A 20,994-nucleotide genomic window follows, 5' to 3' on the forward strand; every position below is an offset into this window, starting at 1 on the left:
AACATAGTGCCAGAAAATATCTGTATCAAATAAAACTTCCAATGAAAAATGACATCTCAGATATTTTCAGTTTTAAATTTGCATGTTAGTTTCATGACCTTCACTTCAAGAAAATCAGAGTTTCATTACATTTACTCCCAGGTTTTTGTCCAAGATCTAAACTTACATATAGTATCATACTTTCTTACCTGATTTTCTTTAAAATTTGAAGTACTGTTTAGAAATTCAGATGGAAGTACTCCTCAAAAAATGCATAATTATAAAGTTTTAGAAGGAATATTTCTTTGAGGAAAAGTGAGAATTGAAATTAAATACATGAAGGAATGAACTACTCTTGGCTGTTTTTCCCCAAATATCTTAATTTTATGTAGCTTAGACAAAATAATTATTCTATGAATGATGCATTTCAAATTTAAAATCAATTATTTTTGTATTTTTAAAATCTGTATTTCCACAGATTTGGAATTCAAAACTTCTAATTAGGGTATAATTGGGAGTTAGGGAGGAGCTGGCATTCCTCCATCTCTTTAGGAACCCCACACATCTCCTGATGGAGCACTATTGTTAATCCTGGAATTTAAGGTTTCACTACTTCTGCACTATCATTTTGGAACCGATTATTCTTTGTTCACTATAAGATGCTTAGCAGTGATGCTGGCCTCTTCCATTAGATGCCAGGAGTGTCCCCTGCCCCCTGCTGTGGCAAAGGATGTCTGCAGACTTGCCAGATGTCCCCATGAGGTAAAATCAATGTCACCTTTCCTTGCATCCCCTCCTCCTGCTCTAAATCACAAGAACAGGATTTTCTGGGGTTGAGTATGGGGTAACATTGTTACTGCAATATTTTCCTCTGAAGTTGATGTTCATATTTTAGTTAACCTACAATCAGATGAACTGCTTTTCTTAGCACTAATTAATCAAAAGAATAAGAAGTTTAAAATTGTTTCCAGCTATCACATATCATTTTTAAATCAAAGGTATCACAATTGTTTGAACTATTATTCCCTCTCTAAGCAAAATAAACATAAAATGAATCTGTCCTTGTCATATGGAAATGAAAGAGATTAGGTAATAAAAAATTAATTGTATTTAAAGCCACAAATAATTGTACAAGCCAGGGTGTTAAATACCACACCTAAATTTCCCCTGGAGAGATCTCACCCAAGAATCCCCCTTACCTTCCCCTTCTTTCCTTCCTTGTTTCCTTCCCCCTCCCNTTCTTTTCTTTTCTTTTCTTTTTCCCTCCCTCCCTTCCTTCCTTCCTTCCTTCCTTCCTCCCTCCTGTCCCCACCCTCCTCTTGTTCTTCTCCTTTTATTTCTATCTTTTTGTTTTTCTCAGATTTGGGGAGTATCATAAATTTCACAATCAATTGGAGAAATTTTCTTTTTTTTTTTTTCCCCCTGAAAGTCATAGTGATAAACTTGGAAAGATGGGCCAGCTGTTTTAGGCGAATTTATTAGAAGAAATAGGGAAGGCACAGCTGCAAGATGAGCAGAGGAAAGCAATGAAGACAGAGCCAAATGCCTGAGGGAGCTCTCTGAGGCAATAGTAAGGGAAAAAAGAACTGGAAACTGTTGACTGAGGAAACCATAAGAGATTCTCAGGCCATAAGGAGGTGGGAAATAGGTCCAAAGATGGAAAATGTCATGAGGTAAGTTATTTTGAGAAGTGTGTCTTAAACTTATGTGCTTAAGAATCACCCCAGGAAGGAGGTGTTGAGACCAAGATTTTGACTCTGGAAGTCTGGGACTGGGTTGGGAATAAGCCAATACCATCCCAGAGTCTATTCCACATCCTTGGCTGTGACAGCTTGAGGTAGTACCATAGTGCTGGACATCTCACCCTTGCACCCAACCTATCTCTCAATGTCCACCCTATTTTATCTATGAGAATAAAAAAAGAAAAATGAGAAACTGTGGAACTCTGATACTAACAATGAAGGAATTTGTTTTTCCCAATCCTCAATGTATAGAAATATGTTATCTTTGCACTTTTTTTAGAGAAAAACATAGGTAGGATATTGTTTTGATGTGCATCTTTCTTTTTTTTTCTTCTTCTTTTTTTTTTTTTACAAAAAAAGTGTGTATTTCTATTAGCAGTGTCATTATGGTTTTTGTGTTTTTTATATCTTTAAGCACTGAGTATCTATGGCATATTATCAAATGGAGTAATGAGAAACTCAAATTTCTAAAATAATTATTAGGATTACATTTGACTTTTAGCTGTTCATTTTAAATGAGTTTTCCAGCTCAATCCTGAGTTTTGATTCATTCTTTATAACAATCCAGACAGTGCATTAATCCCAATCATTTGATTCCTTTTACACCTATGGGAAAACCAAACCTTGGCTTACTTCATACTCTTCCGTCCAAATCAACTAATGAAAGCCTGATTGTAGGTTTTGGCATTTTGTCAATGTCAAGGTGTGCCAGAAAGAGAAACAGATACAAAGATGACAGATAGATGAAGTATCCTTGACGGAAAACATCCGCTTGTAAAGAAGCTGGTAGTACTGTAAAAATTAGTGTGTTTAGGCATAAGAATCTAAAGACTGAACACCAATGCTGAGTGAGGCATTTACAATCACTTTTAAAAGAAAACTATTGGAAAGGGAGAAAGAATACTTAAATTTGTTACTATGACAAATATTTCAAAATAGCACTTTTCATTTCCTGAAAGCTGTACTAGGAAACAAAAAGGTGTGTTTATTACAGTTTTGTAGGAAATGAGAATTTTCCAAATGTATGACCTGCTTTTTATTTAAAAAGAAAACAGAATATATAAAGTTTTCTCACTTAAAAGCTTCATTATAAATATTTGGGGCATCAAAATACCATATACAAAAATACTCTGTGCCTGGCTTGGTAAAAATTAAAGATATGTAAAAAGCATAAAATTTTAAATTTTAATTTACCTTTTTTCCTAAAATTGGGATTTTTTAGATCCCAATTGTAAACTATTATTCTCAAGTTGCATATATTTTAAACAAATAAATCAAGGCAACATCAGTTTATATTGTTGAAAAATAAATTCAACCCTACACACAGTATCACCATGGTTGATTTTAAGGTCATAACTTTGGAGATTTACCATCTCTAAATACACACTTCCTACATATCTTGAAATTTAGAATGTCTTATCAATTCACCTATTCTGAACTCATCACCAAAAAAAAAAATATTAGATGGTCATACTTAGGTCATCTGTAACATCAGTAATATTTAAAATATTTATTTGATCCATTCAAGCAACTGATAAATTCAGAAAAAAATACTTTGAAGTTCTCAATAGTTTTATGGGACACAAATATTAGGTTGTCCTTGTCCATATAATAAATACATTTATAGTATAATTTTTCATCAGAAGTATAATTTTCCTTCAGAGAACACATTAATACTTTCTTCTGCTGCCTACAAGAGGCAATGGACACATTCCCTTTTAATAATTTATAAACTCACCCCATGTGATGGATAAGAGATCCAGCCCAGCTCCCCTTGGATTGTTTTTGAATCCAGTAGATTGACTGAAAAAAAATACAGAAACACAATTGAGAACAATGAATTATTATTATTGTATTTTATTTTTTTTTTAGTACTAGGAATCCAGGGGCATTCTGCCACTAGATACATTCATAGCCCTTGCCTTGCCTTGGCCATCTGAGTAGCTGGGACAAGAGTAATGAGTTATTTCTGTTTGTTCCTGTTAAATTAATTATGTATATTGATGTTAATATTGTTGTTCAAAAAATAGAACTGTTCTTTTTGATTATAAGTGTGTGATAAGTATATGATGAGAATTACAAAAACCAACAACATCTCAGAGGGAATATTAGAGAATGAAAAGTTTCTATGGCTTTTAAATTTGTTCACTAAGATAGGCTTATATTTGATATATTGAAATTTTCTGACAGATTAATTATTGATTTAAAGAAGAGTTAAAAAACAAAATAGGAAAATCATTAATTCTAATATGCTGTAAAGTATCTGCAAAGACAATTAATTTGATAAATCTTCATGATTCCCCCATGGGCTAATGTCTTTTTATATGTTTACATAATTAATCAATATCTCTGGACATTTCATGTTCATATTGTCCCTGATCAATACCAAACACATTATTCTGTAGTGTTTATTTTTAATAACATACAAGTTATTGACTTATATGTAATAAAGAAAAAGCTCAACTTCTAATTTCAGGAGAAAACTAAACAAAAATATGCTTTATAGTACTGCCTATATAAAGCTTTGCTCATTTAAAGAAGATATTATTACTCAAAGGCTTTAATGAATTTATTCAGAATTTTGTGTGAGTTAGTAAAAAGTCTTACTCCTAATCAATGTTAAGAGATGAAAAGTAAAATATGCATATTTTTGCATTTTTTATAATTATTAAATGAAAAAGGCAAATATTTCTTTACGATACAGGGTATTATTTTGTTATGGATTACAAACTAAAATATAACAAGTTACTTTAAATATAATTCATAACAAACAAAAATCTCACTTTGATCATCAATCCAATCTGATCTTTTAAATAATGGAAACAATGGTTTCACTTCATTCTTCTTCTAAATTAGAAAGCAACACATGACTCATTAATGCCAGACATAAAGGAAGGTTACATAAACCAAGCATGTATTATTATCATGAACCAGAACAGGCTATATATACATTCAATAAAAGAATCATTTTGGGGAGTTTCATACGTACACAAATTAAAATAAATTAATATTAATTAATTATTATTAATATCAAGTAATATTCCCCACATTATTCAACGTGTTCATGTGTTTTCCAATACACAAAAAGCATAATCGTTTCTTTAAGCATCTCAATTAGAATTTTACAAAAGAAACATTAACCATACAAAATATTAAGAAAAAGGAATAACATATCTGATAGACATTCATGTCTTAAATTTTCTAACACTATAAAATTTTAAAAAGAAGTTATTTGGTTGTCTTGTTTGTTGATCAGTAAAGTGAGTATAAGAAAGATTTTAAATGATCATAATTTTTAAAAATATAGTTCTCAAAGTTGAATTCTTTCTTTTGCAAGTGAAGGAAAAACATAAACTTACCCTATTATCTTGGAATTTTTTTTACCAATTAAAATCTTTGAACTCATAATAAATCAATTCCAATAAGAAGTAATTTTCTTTAGAGAAGAAGGTAATCACAGCATGGATTACATAGAGCTATTTTCATAATTGAATTATGTCCCAAGATATCAGTTTGGAAACTAGCATCATACTTCATTACATTGCAATTTTGTCTCCAAAGTGATAAAAAAGCCCTTTACTGATTAATCAGTGTTACAAATTTTATTTCAGATTAATCAGTGTTAAAAAGAATTTTGAAAATATTAAGAATATACTCTCATCTTTGAATTAAACCATATTATCAATATTCATTCTGATTAAAATATACATAGTTCAATTGTTGGTTATATCACAGTCATAAGTTGATTTCTGAGTTTGACATAGGATTTGTATAGTGGAACATGCAGTGACAATATTCATAAATCATTAGATCACATTGGCAATGTTCTAAAAGCTTTGGTTGAAATTATCATTGTGGATATACAATAATTGAAATGTATTAGATGATGAATATATATTTGCATGAATATATATTCATATGCTAAGATGAATGGCTGATTTAATTTAAATATTCATAACCAGAGAAAAAAGTATTCAAGGCAAAGAAGATATGATTATTACTTTGTATTTACTCAGTAAATAATTCATTGGAATGTAGTTTTTTAACTGAGGATCTAAATTAATTCTTAAGTTTTCTTACATGATAATGGTGATAGGAAAAGAAATGTCTGATCACATCTGCCTTTCGTTTCTACTTAAAGGAAAACAGCTAAGCCAAAACAAAGTAGAGCATATGGTCAATTAAAATAAGTGTAGTGGATGAATTAAATCTATTTCATTACTCAGAAATTGAATTTTAATGCGCTCCACTTAGCATAAGTGAAAAGAAAAAAAAGAATTAGCATTACTCACAATTTTGATTCTGTTGTATATCAAAATTTAATGATCACCACTAGGTTATCTCACAATATGAGGATCAAACAGCATAAATTTATTTTAAACCACAGTGAATTTGTAACATACTTTGTAGACCAGTGTTCTCGTAAAAGTGTGTATGTACCAACAATTCAATTTTCATTTCTGAATTGTGTTTATAGTCAACCATCAACACATGACCTAATCAAGAATAGCTGACAACAAAACACATTTTAGAAGTACTTAGCTTAGGTTTATAAGGTACCTTTTATTTTTAGCCAAATAATAATAACACAAACTAAAAATTCTAAACACTTTAAAGTGGATAGCTGCAAAAATAGGACTTCAGGACTTCCCAGGATACAAACCTCAAGTCTCCTGGGATTTTTTTGTATAGCAGTCCAAGATTAGCATAACTGAGATAAGAAGAACACAAAGTCAATGGAATTTGAAAGTAAATCCTTAAGTGATTTCCCTGGATACACTGACTAAATCTCAGGTTACAATATATCATCTTAAACCACACACTGATATAGCTAACATCCTTGGTCCATCATGTTTTCCCTTCTCAAAACACACGCAGATCTGATGGCTTCCTCTCTAGTTGTGGCACAATTCAGATGCCAGGACAGAGAGAACAGACAAGTCAATTATGTTTTACAAATATGACAATAGGGCAGTCTGAGTCTTAAAGACATGGGGAGGGATATTTCAATTTCTGGAGCACTTGTGTTCAGGATAATGAATTTTAACAAAAAGTTAGGAAATTAATTTTTAGGGTTGTTAGAAACATATAGCTTAATTCTTTAATGCCTGTCTTATGCCAGTTATTTACCAAAGATATAAATTGTTCCATACCATATTTTATACCCTAATGATATGATTTCTAAATGTCTTTGGTGCATAACAGGAAAAATATTATTCCATTAATTTCACAATACAAAATAGGGCTGGGGATGTGGCTCATTGATAGAGTGCTGCTGAGTTCAATCCTTTGCAACCCCCCCAAAAAAGAATATTTTCTATTTAAAGAGCTATATGGAATATATTAATTTTTAAAATAAAGTGTTTTAAGTTGAAAGTATTTTAAATTATATTTATGTTGATGTAAGAACCAAGCACAGCATACAAGGGCTCCAAGTGTTTATAAGAACTTTTAGAAAGGTCATTTCTGCCTCTGATTTTTTTATTGCTATATTTCAAAATGCAGTGGATTGTAGAATTGTGGATTGTGAATGAGAGTCATCTCCTCTTTTCTTTCCTGTCCTGCATCACAATGGCAAGAATCAATGGAAATTCATTCCCTAAGTTTGCTAATTTTCATTGACAATGTCATGACAGATTGTCTATAACAAAAAATGTATACCATCTTCTCTTCTTACTAACAGGAATGCACTAAGGCTATTATAGAGACTCATTTATTCAAACAAGAGTTTGAAACAGTTGTTCTCAGTTTGTAAACAGATTAAAAATTCAAGGTATAAATTTCTGAGTTTTTACTCTTAGAAACTCATTGACACATAAAGATTATTTTGCATTCATTTCAAAATTCTGATTCATACTGGCCTTTCATTCATTTATAAAGTCTGACACTCAACTAAGTATTCACACCTCGAAAGATTGTTTAAGTGTTGCAGATATACAGTGTTAAAGAGGTTAAAAAAATTAAATGTCATAGTTTCCTCCTGAAGCAGAAAATCTTATCAATTATCTAATAGCATTTGATACATTTTGCAGTTATGCTATAGCTGCATTTTCTGAAAATGTTTTTTATTTAATTATCAGATAATAACTCCAAACAAACAGTAGGCTTTATAATAATAGATATATTTTCTTATAAAACTATTACCTATATAGCCAAGTTAAAATAACTATAAAACAACTACAAAAGAAAAAAAAAAGTCAATCCTTTCATTACATCTAGATTTTACTAAAGAAAAATGGTACTGTATTTTCTGTATACACAATCATTGTAATTGTACAAGATACATTTCTTATATACTCATTTTTATCGTTTTCATCACTTTCTGTTATGATGAACAAGAGTCCTTTTGATGTAGGTTACAGAGAGCAGAAGGGTTCTTCAATCTGCTTCTAAATGATACTTAACTATCACAAATAGAAGAAAATGATACAGGAAGGAATGCATTTTGTTCTTGGCTTTGTAATTTTCTCTGTAGTTTTCTGGTCAAACATAACATGGAATTAAGAAATCAAGATTTATTTTCTGACAGAAGTCCTCCAAAGTCAACTTTTCAAGTTTTGTGTATTTGCTAGGGTATGCCATTGAGAAGAAATTTAGAGAAGTGAAAGTTTATTGATTTCAAGTGTGTTTATTTCAATTTAATATTTATATACCTTACATATTATTAATTGCTCCCATGGGCTTTTTACTTGTATTTACTTTATATTTATCTAAACATAATGAAAATATTTTAGTAGATCTAACGAATATTATAGTTCATAGACAAACAATTATAAAATGTTATTAAGACTAGTAGAATTAACCTATCACCTATCAATTATTTGCAGGTAAAATTTCCAGTAAACTGCATTAAATTTAACAGAAATCTTGTATCTGGAAACAATAACTTAAGACTATTTCTCAATCAAACGACAAGCTAAAATAATTATTTGAGTTAATGAAACAGAAAACCTAAAATGCTTAATATTTGTGTGTGTGTGTGTGTGAAAAACCTCTTGTCACATGATATCTTAATGGTTTATTTGTGTGATCTAAGAATATTTCTGAACAAGGTGTTGTACTATCAACTTATTATTATTAACTTTTCCTCCTAGGCAGTAATTTGGGATTTACTTCCATACAACTCTTTATTATAGAAAAAATTGTAATTAACTGCCTTATCTAAATCTGTGCCAACAGCAGTGAGAACTCCTTGGAATCCAAACACAGAGTCTCATGGTGAGCTGTCTGTGTTTGCAAGACTAGAGAGGTTCAAGGAAATAACCAACCAAAGTTGTACTTGAAACCTGGACAAGTCAACAAATGTAAATGTTCTTACATTTCCCCCGTCTTTTAATCAGACAAATATTAAGACTACATGATATCAATACTGTAATGGAGTAAAAAAGCTATCAAAATATCAACATGGAGGGTGTTCTTATTGCAAATAATTCTTTCACATTAACCAATGGGGATATTCTACTGCCAATGAGTTTTTAGTACACTGACAACCTTAGCTTTAAAAACAGTCCCTGGAAGAGCTGGTTTCTTTTTTTCTGTGTATTGTCAACTGATAAATCAATCATTTAGACAAGGAAAAGGTGTTCCCCAAATGGGAAAATGTCTAAAAGTATAATAGTAATAGTTTTATAAACAGCATTTTTACAACATGTTTGTTTTATAAAACATTTTAGAAATAAAGCAACTTGTTTACTTCTAATTCAGAAAGACCTTTTTTAAGGATTAAAGTATAAAATGAAAACATATTGTGCAACTATGATACATAAATAACCATTAAGGTAAATAGTAGTTGAAACTTAGCATATGCATATTGCCTTTGTCTCAGAATCAGGAGATCTTGGTAATTTTTTTATCAGATTTTCATATCTTGATTATCAGCTTTCAAATACTAAAGAGAAGCTTCCTATTCACACAGGGTTTGACTGAGAGCTGTGTAAACAGAATATACAGATTGGACTACAAAACAACTCTAATGAAGTATTAATTTTAGAAATAAAAATATTTCTCAAGATCCTTCATATATAAGGATTAAAAATTTTAGTTTAAGAAACAAAAAGTATAGTCATGAAAGAAAATTAAATTGCAATTTAAAAACATACTATGGATATATTTACAACAGCACACATTTTATTTCAAAGAAGTTCATTGCATACTAAATAAATTGGTAAAGTATCTGGAGAACTAAAATCAGAATGTACCTGTGAGTTCATCACATTTGGGAGAATAATTATATGTGGATATCTAAAGTGTCATATATTATTTGCTTTGTTTATGATAATACACAACTGACTGATATCTATATGAACCCATACATATATACGGAAAATCTTCAAGACATAAATTTGGATCTTTATAGTGGGAACACAAGTTCAAACAATGTGTCACATGTTTATCAATTATTTCAAAACTCTGACACTTTTCTCATGTTTTAGTATTAGGATGTTAATGGAAAGCATCAATCTTAGTGCTGGGGATAGAAAACTTTCAGTTTAGCAGTGAAAGAGAAGGTAGAGTTCAGAAGAACTTCAGTGTGGTTTTTCTTCTACTGTAATTATATTACGAATAGGAACTACATAACATTCTATTTTGGAATCGTCCTTATTTGTTAGTCACATGTTTTTTCAAATGCACACACAGAGACACATGTGGATGTTTATGCACTAATATAGAATTGATATTTACCTTAGAAATGTGCTTATTAAGAATCTACCTAAATATTCCTCAATATTCTTATTGAGAATATTTCTGGGTTGTTTTTTTCAAAAGTGCTTTTTTTGTTTGTATTTATTATACATTCACTTAAATTACTTTAAAATTTTTCTGGATACATGCAGTAAAATAGTCTGAGTTATAATCATCTCCACCATATGAAATGAAGAAAATAATTTAATCTCCTATTTCTTTTTTATGAACACAATATTAGTATTATCTTTTACTTCAAAAAGTCCTCCTTGTCTTCCAGGGACTGTTTTATCACCTGAATTGCACCCGTTTCATCTTTTTTTATTATTTTCATATCTATGCTGTATAACACAATTTTTATAAGCATTCATTTTTGGTGGTCATTGTCCCACCAAAATCCCATATTGAAGGGCATAGAACTTGTCAATACTTATAAACTTACTTTACAAAACCCAGAATGTAAATAAACCTTAGCTGTATACTCTTTGGTAAATACAGAAATGCAAATAATAAAATATAATATGAAGAATGAGTTATTATTATGTAATAAGCAATTAATTATATCAATATTTTCCTTGGCTCACTTTAATGGTTTTTAAACTTTCAGCTTTAAAATTACATTAGAATTCCAAAAGTTGCACTAGTTGCACTAAGTTAGTAAACCTACCACAAACCTGGCCAAATGTAGAATAAAATATTCTTCATTTCCAAAGGATCATCTTTAGAAAGGGGAATATAAAGGGATACTAATAACTTTATATGTTCTTAAATTTTTTGTCTTATTTTACATAGATTTTTAAAATACTAAAACATTTAGTATTATTTCAATCTTCAATTTTAAAGGTAAGAAAAAATTTCCCTAAAAATATATAGATGTTTAAGAAAAACAGTTGCTTCTTAAAATAGACGGAAACTCTTGCTGTAAGCATAGATTAACCAGTTCAGTGGGCTGAAATGCATATAATTGTACTTGAATTTTTTTAAAAAATAAGGATAAACAGAGCTCTATAATTTAGATCAGAAATGTTGAGAACACCATAATAAAATCTCTGACTTCATCTTTTTCAGTAAATGAGTATTAACTTATCTATGCTAAAAACAAATAGCAAAAGTAAACCTTACTTTATCTTAAGAAAAATACTACTACTTTTATTTTTTCCCCTTTAAATACATTTTCAATACTTGGCAATTACTAGATTTGATGGAGTTTGCCACACTTCACAAAAAGAAAACCACACATTTTAATTTCTAATTTTCTTTTCTGATGATGTCAGTTCTTTTCCTTCTGCTAAAATTCAAAATCCACTTTAAATAGCTTTGGTATATTCAAGAAAAAAACACAATTATTATAGAAAACTAGAGGGACAGTAGGGAAAAAATGAACAAGATTAGACAGTGATAAATAAACAAATGGTTGGTTTTTTTTTCTTACCACCAATTCATATTCAGAATAATTATTCAGAATAATTTAAAAAAATAGAATTTTATGTCAACCTCAGTCTCTAGAGATATAATAATCCATAAAATTTTGACCACAGTGTGAGACTAGCTCAGTTATATAAAGGGACAATTCTTTTCAATACACACACACACACACACACACACACATATGCCTTGCTGCAAATGAACTTTTTCTCAGAGTGATGTTGTGCTTATTCAGAGGATTAGTTAAAGAAGCCACATGGAGAACATTGTAAATTAGCTTCCAGTCTAACTTCCACTCAGGGTGAAGACTGCTGTCTTTTGCAATAAAAGAATGTATCCTAAAATCTACATACTTATATCAAATGTTAAATTGGGTTTGAAAATCAGGAAATAAATGTATACTAACTACTAAGGGTATGATCCCTACTTCCCATTATTCTGAAGTATCTAAGGAATGTTAAAATTTAATGCGGATTGAAAATCAACTTGATCACAGGCAAAAAGTAAAAATTTAAGAAAGACCTTATATTATTAGGAAGAAGGGGAGTTTTACTATCTACTGGACCAATAGGATTTACTTGTCTATCTTTCTTAGCTATTATTTTAAAAAGATAAATTAACTTCCTCATGATGAATATGTGGAAATTGTATGTTGAAAGAATTTTGATGCTGACTAAATGGACTTTTCAACATCAGATTGACCCATGTTTTCCCTTTTGTTCCAGTGCTTTGGGGGCTCACACTTTGTCTTAGAAGACAACTCAGTTTGGAGATATTTAAATGTTTTTTTTTTCTTGTTTTATTTATTCATTTACTTTTTAATGTTAAACATGAGTCTTTTTAAGATTCATTTTACATCAATATATTGTAATCAGTTTTTCTGTAGTATGTTATCTTATACAGAATTAGCTCTCCCATAATATTTAAAACATAATAATAGATTACTACTGTTTATAAATTCATATTACACTCTTCCTTAGAATTAGGTTTTAAAAGTAAAGTTTACATTTCTCTTCATTTGGGGAAGTTCCAAAAATCTATATGTAAGTTTTTAAAAAATCAAAAGATAGGGAAAATATTTATTAATACTCATTTTCCAGAGCAAGAGAGAAGAAGTTTGTTGTTGATAAACCTTCACTTTTGCTTAAGGAAAATGTGTCAATAACTCGAATGACTGGATAATTCTTTGGGAACAAAACATAAAAAAACATTAAACTTATTTTCCCCTTGCATTACAGTGAAGAAAGAAAGATACTTGAAAGCATTTTCTGATTTGTAAGCCTGATGTCATCAATATGCTATTTTTGCTCTTTGCCAGGTTAACAGAATTTATAGCAGCAATTAATGCAAAACATATGTGCTGAAATACACTCGAAAAATATAATTGCCCCAACTCAATTTGCTACCTTTCAAAATGTTCTTATAGCTACCCTTTCTCAACACTTCCCCCTCTATAGACTACAAGTATTTTTATGAAAGAGAAGATAAATTATTAAAATTGATTTTCTCATCCTAAGTAATTTAAAAATTATCCTCAAAATTGGCATGAATTTCTAAAGGAACCACTGCCTTCATTTTGGATCACTTTGGATTTTCCCCTCTTACTGACCTTTGTGACAAGTCCAGTAGTTAATTCACACTTCATCTTTAATACACCTTTGTTCATCTAAATAAACACTGGTTATATTGACATATTCCTCACAATATCTGGCTGTGGAATTCCTGACAAAATTTTTCTAGGGTGAGAAAAAGGGTGTTTGGGTGTTAGGAAAGGAAGACAGAGGTAAGATTGTGTGAGAAAAAGGCCTCAGAGACATTTTCTCCTGCTCTTCAGTCCACATCAAATTTCCTCTCAGTCGTTTTCTTAGTAAGTCTCCCCCCAAAACACACACATAATCATAACTTAATGTGTGTAAACAATTTACAGTTTTGAAACACTCTCACCTATTTACTTTCCTTCATTTTCTCACTACAAAATACTGACTATTTCTGCTATTTACTGTTATTTCTGTTTGACTTGTCTGTCACAAGACAACTAGGTATAGTCATTGGGATTATGGTTGGCAAGCCAGAGCTTTTCCTGAATACAAGGCTGTCTCTCTAATTCCCAAGGATTTGTGGACAGAAGAAAACATATGAAGTTAACATCAAAATACAATAGGGAGTCTGGTTCAGGTACTACTTCATTGTGCTCAGTTCCTCAGTTATAACAATTGAGGTGTCATAACTATTTTAGGTCTGCTTTAATGATTGAAGAATGTCCATTAAGGAATAATGATAATATAAAGGAAATATCTTTTAAACCAGTGGACACTTCAGTTATTTTGTGAAATTTTAGACACAGGAATCAGGGCATATTTAGTCTTAGAATCTACTGAATTCAACAATTCTGTCTTGTGAACAATGAAGTTCTGACACAACCATAAAAATATCCACATCATTCTACTGCTAATGCAACTTCATGGCCCCGTTTCCTGAAAGCCCCATTCCACTTTGACTCTCAGAATTAGAAGAGGGAAATCCATATTTTAATAAAACTGGCAGTCAAACATGAGGCTTTAAAATAAAACAATTTTCGAATGTGTATTGAGGGAGTTATAGAACACACCTTAGCAGTCACGAAGGACCTAATGGGTGGGTGGCATCGGTAGGTGGTTCTAAAGAAAACTGAAGGAAAAAAAAATAAAAAAAAGATTCCTTGTTTTATTATAGGGGAGGAAAGAGAAGGGGTGTTCAAAAGATTAAAAAAAAAAAAGTAGCAAAGAAGGGTCAGACAACAGCAGACAGGACAAAGGGCCATCTCATCGGGCTCCTGTGCGTCCCAGTTGAGCAAGGAGAAGACATGCTTTTCCAACTTGTAGGGAACTCATACAAAACCTATCTCCTCCTCCTCCATTTGTCACCTAGAGTACTCCTAAACGCGGATGGGAAGGGCTGAACTGAAAAGTTTGATAGCAATAGGGGAGGCCACAGGGCTATCACAGATCTCGGGTCAGGGACTATCACAGATCTCGGGTCAATCTATTGCTCAGGTCAGGGCCTGCCTGTCCTGATTGAGTATCCTGCGCATCTGGGCGGGACCCCCAGGTAGAAGAATCCAGGTGGCCAACGCGGCGCCACGCTCTCGCAGCGCCAGCAGATCCGCGGCGGCAGGCAGAGGGCGCACGTTTGCTTTTTTGCCGCCCCAGCCTCCTCCACACGCTCAGGTCGGCGAAACTTTGCGCCTAGGCGCTCGGCCGGCTCCTACAGGCGCCGGGGCAGAGAGCGCCGGGCACCTTCCACGGGTAGCGAAAACACGGAGTGGTGGGGCATCCGGCTACGCACCGACCTGGACCCGCCCGGGCGAGCGTAAAAGGCTCGCTGCGCTCCAGGAATCGGCTTTTGGCAGCCTGGCCCGGAGATACTAGCGCACAAAGAACTCACTGTCCCCGGAGGGCGGGGACTGGGTTCCGCGGACCCGGGGATGGGATTTTACAATTTGATGTTTAATCTGAAGCGGTGTGAGAAAATAGTGAGTTCTTGAAGAGCGAGGATACTCTTCTCCATGCACCACTGAGCCTAATGGTGAAGGATAGTTTGTGGTTAAGACACCCTGAGGGTGGGTGTGGTGGCAGCAAGGAGCGCTGATCATCTCTGTGTGGCCACGTTACAGTCACTACCCGAAAAGCTCTTGGTGATAAATTTCTCAGGGCACACTTTTGGAATTTAATCAATAGTGCGTTAGCAAATGTGGGCGGTATGACGCTAGGAATAAGACACTGTGGCCACCCAGTTCATGGCGAAGATTATTCACAACAGTTTGTTTGTACAGTGCTGCCACTTGTTTCCCTCCTCCTTCCTCACCTATTATTCTCATTTCATCATGTTGGTTTGGATTATGTGGATTTTCACCCTTTGCTTTGACTAGAACAGCAGGACATGGTTTGAAAATGAAGGGGGAGGGTGTCCACACTCAAGGCTTCCAGTTTAATAACATCACTCCAAATTTGAAGCTTTATTTGCTGAACTGGTTTTGATTCCATCCACCCTCCACATGCATTCGCCCAGGCATTCAAAAGGGGAAGCACCTTTTGACTTCAACTCCTAAAACTTTCCTGCACAAAATATTTACTTCTGGGTAAAATATCAGAAGCATGTAAACTTGGAAGTAGAAATAAACAAATGCAAACCTCCCCCGCTTTTTTTTTTAAGTGTGCAAGATTTTTAAGGGTTTTAATAAAAGTTGATTAGCCAGATGTTTTAAATGATGAATGTCTGTCTTTAAAGCAAAAGATTTATACATTAACATTGGCTTTAGAATTATTGCACTGCTCTACCTCTTTATCTTTCTAGTCAACATTTCTTTTCATTTGCACAGACTTTTTTTTTTTTTCTTTGTAATCGACCACGCTTTTTTATTTCAAAGAAAGCTGGTAGGAGCAAAACTAAAACTTGCTGACCCTCAGACTTTTCCTGGAGAAAACCTCCTGCCAAGTTCCAGGAACTACCTGATACCAGGCAGCTGGTAAAAGACCTACAGAGTGAAATCAAGAGGAGCACATGTATCCACACCCCCAATACAAGAAGGAATGTCTTCCTAGATTGATGGATTTATGACTTGGAAGGTTTTGAATTTTATTAATATCATAACATTGTTTTTATTCATAAAGTCACTAAAGAAGAATTAGTGAAGGTTTTCCAACTTTTTGAGAAGCAAATTTCTAATTCTGCTTTTCAGTATACTTGGAAGAATAATGTATTGAACGTTTCACACCACCAGTCAAACCTTTATTTGAAAAATCTGTGGAAAGCTACTTGCACACTTGATAAAAGCCCTTTATTGACCCTCCCTAGTGATAAAATCCAGATCTTTGAAAACAGAACCAAAGAATTTGTTCTTTTAAATCTTTTTTTCAAACAAGAATGAAAAGAACAGGTTTATAAAATATTTTACAGGAAAACTTTGTACATTAAAAAATAAACATAGATGAGGAACTTGACAGAAATGTACTTGTAAAACTTAGTGTTCTTCCAAAATACATATTTCCCCTTACATTTAGTATTTATGCCAAACAAAAGCATTGGAAAATGACTCAAATCAAAGGTAGCCCACATCAGAGATTTCTTAGTAAGTAAATGTCTGTAAAAACTTATGGAGTTTTGATGATTTGTGGAAAGTTTTATTAATATTTTCTTGAAGATTTTATGACTTGGAAAATGTAACTCTCAGGAACACTTCTTGCTGTTTCCATTTGCACTGAAGTTAGTAAATCAAATATACTGTGGAAATATGTTTCGCCTTTAAAAATCCTTTGCATATGTAACTGATTATTTTATATTTAAAAATTGTATATATTTTATTTCAGAAGAATGTCAAAGTTTCTGTAATGCTTTAACCATCTAGGGATATTTTTAAAGAATTTTTTTGGGAAAAAAAGCACTAAAATTGATTGGACCATTAAGGAAGGCACAGAAATTTGAAATTCAAATACGAGTAATATAGAAACAAGATAAAGAATCTTCCTAAATCCATTTTTAAAAAAGAATTTATGAAGAGTCCAGGTAAAACTACTAAATCATATATATGACAAGGAGCAACCATAATTGAATTCAATTAATAAAAAACTTTATGTGAAACTTTCTAGGCCTAGTAAACAACATTAAAACATACCTTTAGTTATGAGTATATATAATATTTTGTTTTAAAGTTATATATAATAGTATTAATATGTTTTTCATTGGTTGCTCCCAATTTCTAGTATTTCATGGAAAAGACAACTTTATATAAAATACAACCATGACCTAACATGTGGCAATGGATTTTATTATATGTAGTTTCCCTTTTATAGTTCCAGTCACTTCTGAGTTATAAATATATCCAACTGACTCTTTACTTTAAAAAGGGGCAGAACAATTTTATCAACAATAGTACCAATAGAAAAAACAAAAACAAAAATAAAATAAAACTGAGAATGTTGATAGTTATAGTAAAACTGTTTTGTATTTATAAATCTGTTTTTTATTGACAGAACATCTGATATTTAAAAGGAATTTTAATTGCTCATTTATGACAAACATTGAAATGATGTGGAGTGTAAAACCTAAGAATGAGGAAAATGGGGATTCAAAGTGAACATTTTCTCCACTTGAATTTAGTATTATCAATATTATTTTTTAGGAAGATATAGATTCAGAATAAATTAATTTCATGATAGATTTTGAGAGGTTGCAAGAAGTTTCTTCTCAGCACAATCAAAATATTATCCTAGCAATTCAGATTGTCAGTAGAAGCTTAAACAAATTTGCTGATAATCCTGTTAATGACCTAGGTCAAGTGTTAACTGTTGTGGGTTATAAAATAGTGAAATTAAGGTTTCTTCTACCTTCAGGCAAATAGCGCAGTTATAACTGTTGTGTATGGGGGGGGGGTGTAGTGGCAAGCTATTAGAAGAACTATTAAATTACAAAAATGTATAATGCATTCAATTATTTAGTCTAGCATGAAGAAATGCTATTAAAAGCAATTTTAAGTCCTCTTCACAAAAAGCACTATAAAGATGATATGATAGCTTACTTCTGCATTAATGGTTGAATCACAGTATACCCTTATTTGGGGATAAGTGTTTATATATATGAAAAAATGATGACAATTCATAGTGAGTTTAAAAAAGGGGGAAATCCATTGTTCAAATATTTGTTGTCTTTATCACTTAACTTCTCCTCAGAAGAATGCCTATATAATTCATCTGCAAGTTTTACTTTTAAGCTTTACACACAGAGTCTCCTTTAATACTTAGATTTATGTTCAAGGAAATGCATTTCCTAGCAACAATGTCTTGGCCACTCAAATAAAAAATTTTAAAAAAAGAAATGAAAAAGTCTTTCAATATAAGTAGTGTATAAGTATGTAGATTTAATTTAATTCATTTTCATTTTGAAAACTTTGACTTTCTATGCAAGGAGCTCTATGAGTGAATGTTAATACAATTTTATGAACACTTATGGGTAGAAAAATGATTTAGTGTAGTCTACACAGATGAATAAACAGTGCATTCCAGCTTCAGATTGCTTCAAAAGTATTAATGTGTTTTAAAAGAGTGCTTTATCCAATTCTAAAAGAGGTTGCACTAGTAAAAGTTGAAAACTTTATTTTATGTTAAGTTTTAACCCCTTTCCAAAGTTGTTTATTTATTTATTTTTACCATTATAACTATGCATCTAGTCTGGAAAGAGGGAGCAAACCTGTGAAATTTCTTCATTCAAAATTGGGTAGCACTCAAAGTTTTCCATAAACAGTAGTTCATTTTCCATTGCAAGACTTTTCTTATGTTGTGAATCAGACTTGATTAGATTTTAGTAGTTTTGATTAGTTTTTTAAATGAAGTTCTAGTTAAGTGTATAGGCCAATTTTTGTTTTAACTGATTATTGAAATTATGAATATCTATTATCACTTAGATGATCAATGATAGAAAGTATCATCTAGGATCATTTTCCTGAAAGAATATTAAAAGTCATTTGTAATTATTGAATAGAAAAATTCAAAAACTTTTTCTAACTTTTTTTATCATGGACTCACAGCAGTTTAATATTGATAATTAATTATCAAATTTCAAATTTTAAAACAACCTCACAAGGACAACTTTGTTTGGGTTTGGTCTTTTATTTCTATCACACCTAACTTCATAATATATTCCAGAATTTATTCTAGTAAATATGCCGTAGTAAATTTCTAGCACATTTTCCATCGTGTCAAAATATAATTTTAAGCATAATATTTGAAAGGCAAACTAATATTTTACATTTACATTTTGGTTTTTAAAAATGTACCAGAAAGCTACATTAGTATGATACATTTTATCATTTACCCCATAAATGAATTTTCAGAAGCACTGCTGTCTATTCAATTTACTTTGTTAGAGGATTTGCACTGAAATCTTGGCACAAACTTGGAATTGTAGCTTTTCATACTATTCAACTGAACTACTAAGAGCCAAACTATTGGATTAATATTTAAAACGCCACTCAAATATTATCTAAGTTAAATCATTCATTTTAAGTTTTGTTTTAAAGCTTCCTTCCTTTCATCAGCTCAGAAGGGAAAGGAACCATTCCCCATAGTATACAAACTAGAAAGAACAATCCCATTAACAATAGACAGATAAACTTTTATCTGAGCAAAGTAAATGTAATTATGTCTGTTTCTGAGTTTATTTACCTTCCTATGTTCATATTGTTAATGTGTACCTTTCTGTATAATTATATGCATTATATACCCAAACATACACAAGGTGTGGCTTGAAAGCAATTAGCACATGATTATTCTGTTTCATTAAATTAATATTCATCAATTTTACATAGGTGTGAATAAGAGTAAAGGGTCATTTTATCTTTTGCAATTTATGGAAAGGTTACATTTTTCCACAAAAATGATTCTCAGCTATATTTCTGTACATTATCAATTAATATTCATTACTTAATGAGTTTATATACATTTTATTTGAAAAATACAATGTATCATAGTAATGTGTAAAAATAATACAATTTTTTAGTTATTATCCATATGTGAGTATCTTCAAAGAAATAAAACATCTCTAAAAACACCAAGTTTAACTTATTGGATATGTTATTCATTATATAAGTGACTATTCTTGGCTTTCATTTATGAAGAATGATTAACAGTTACTTTCAAATAAACATTTTAATTTGGCTTGTTAAAAAAATAGTCATTTAAGGACAACGTTATTTTCTTTGTCCTCACATTTTAGAATTTTCAATTTCTGAATTAAAGCCATATAAAAATTAACAAAATCTGCCAAATTGATAAAAGCAGTCTAAGAAAGAAATCAGACTGCTCTGTTAGCAGTGAAAGTAGGTCACCAAACAGGAGAGACAGTTTTTATATTTAATGAAAAAGTTTACAAATATTTTGTTTTCACTTGTGCTTTTTAAATAATGTATCTAATATGCAACAGTATTGGCTCAGCAATTTGGACTTTTGGAAAATGATATATGTCTAATGTGCTGTCCGTACATCAGTTGCTCAGCATTGCTACTTGCAAAATAAATTGTTAAATGCTATTGTTATACATTCAAAATCATTAAGAGGAAATCAAAGTTGTAAGTGTTGCTGTAAAGTAATCAATTATTCAGGGAAGTCTGTCTTTAGAGTTAGTAATTGTATTCACA

General features: G+C 31.4%; 1 protein-coding gene across 2 annotated transcripts in view; it reads right to left on the reverse strand.

Moving 5' to 3' along the window:
* Epha3 (EPH receptor A3) overlaps positions 1-20,994 on the reverse strand; it is a 342,712-nt gene that overhangs the window by 320,429 nt on the left and 1,289 nt on the right. For both annotated transcript variants that reach the window (XM_015478632.2, XM_015478631.2), the window contains exon 2: positions 3,460-3,524. In XM_015478632.2, the coding sequence (XP_015334118.1) occupies positions 3,460-3,524 (65 nt within the window). The remainder of the gene's footprint in view (positions 1-3,459; positions 3,525-20,994) is intronic.

The sequence above is a fragment of the Marmota marmota genome, unplaced genomic scaffold, assembly GCF_001458135.2.
Source record: "Marmota marmota marmota unplaced genomic scaffold, marMar, whole genome shotgun sequence".
NCBI lineage: Eukaryota > Metazoa > Chordata > Mammalia > Rodentia > Sciuridae > Marmota > Marmota marmota.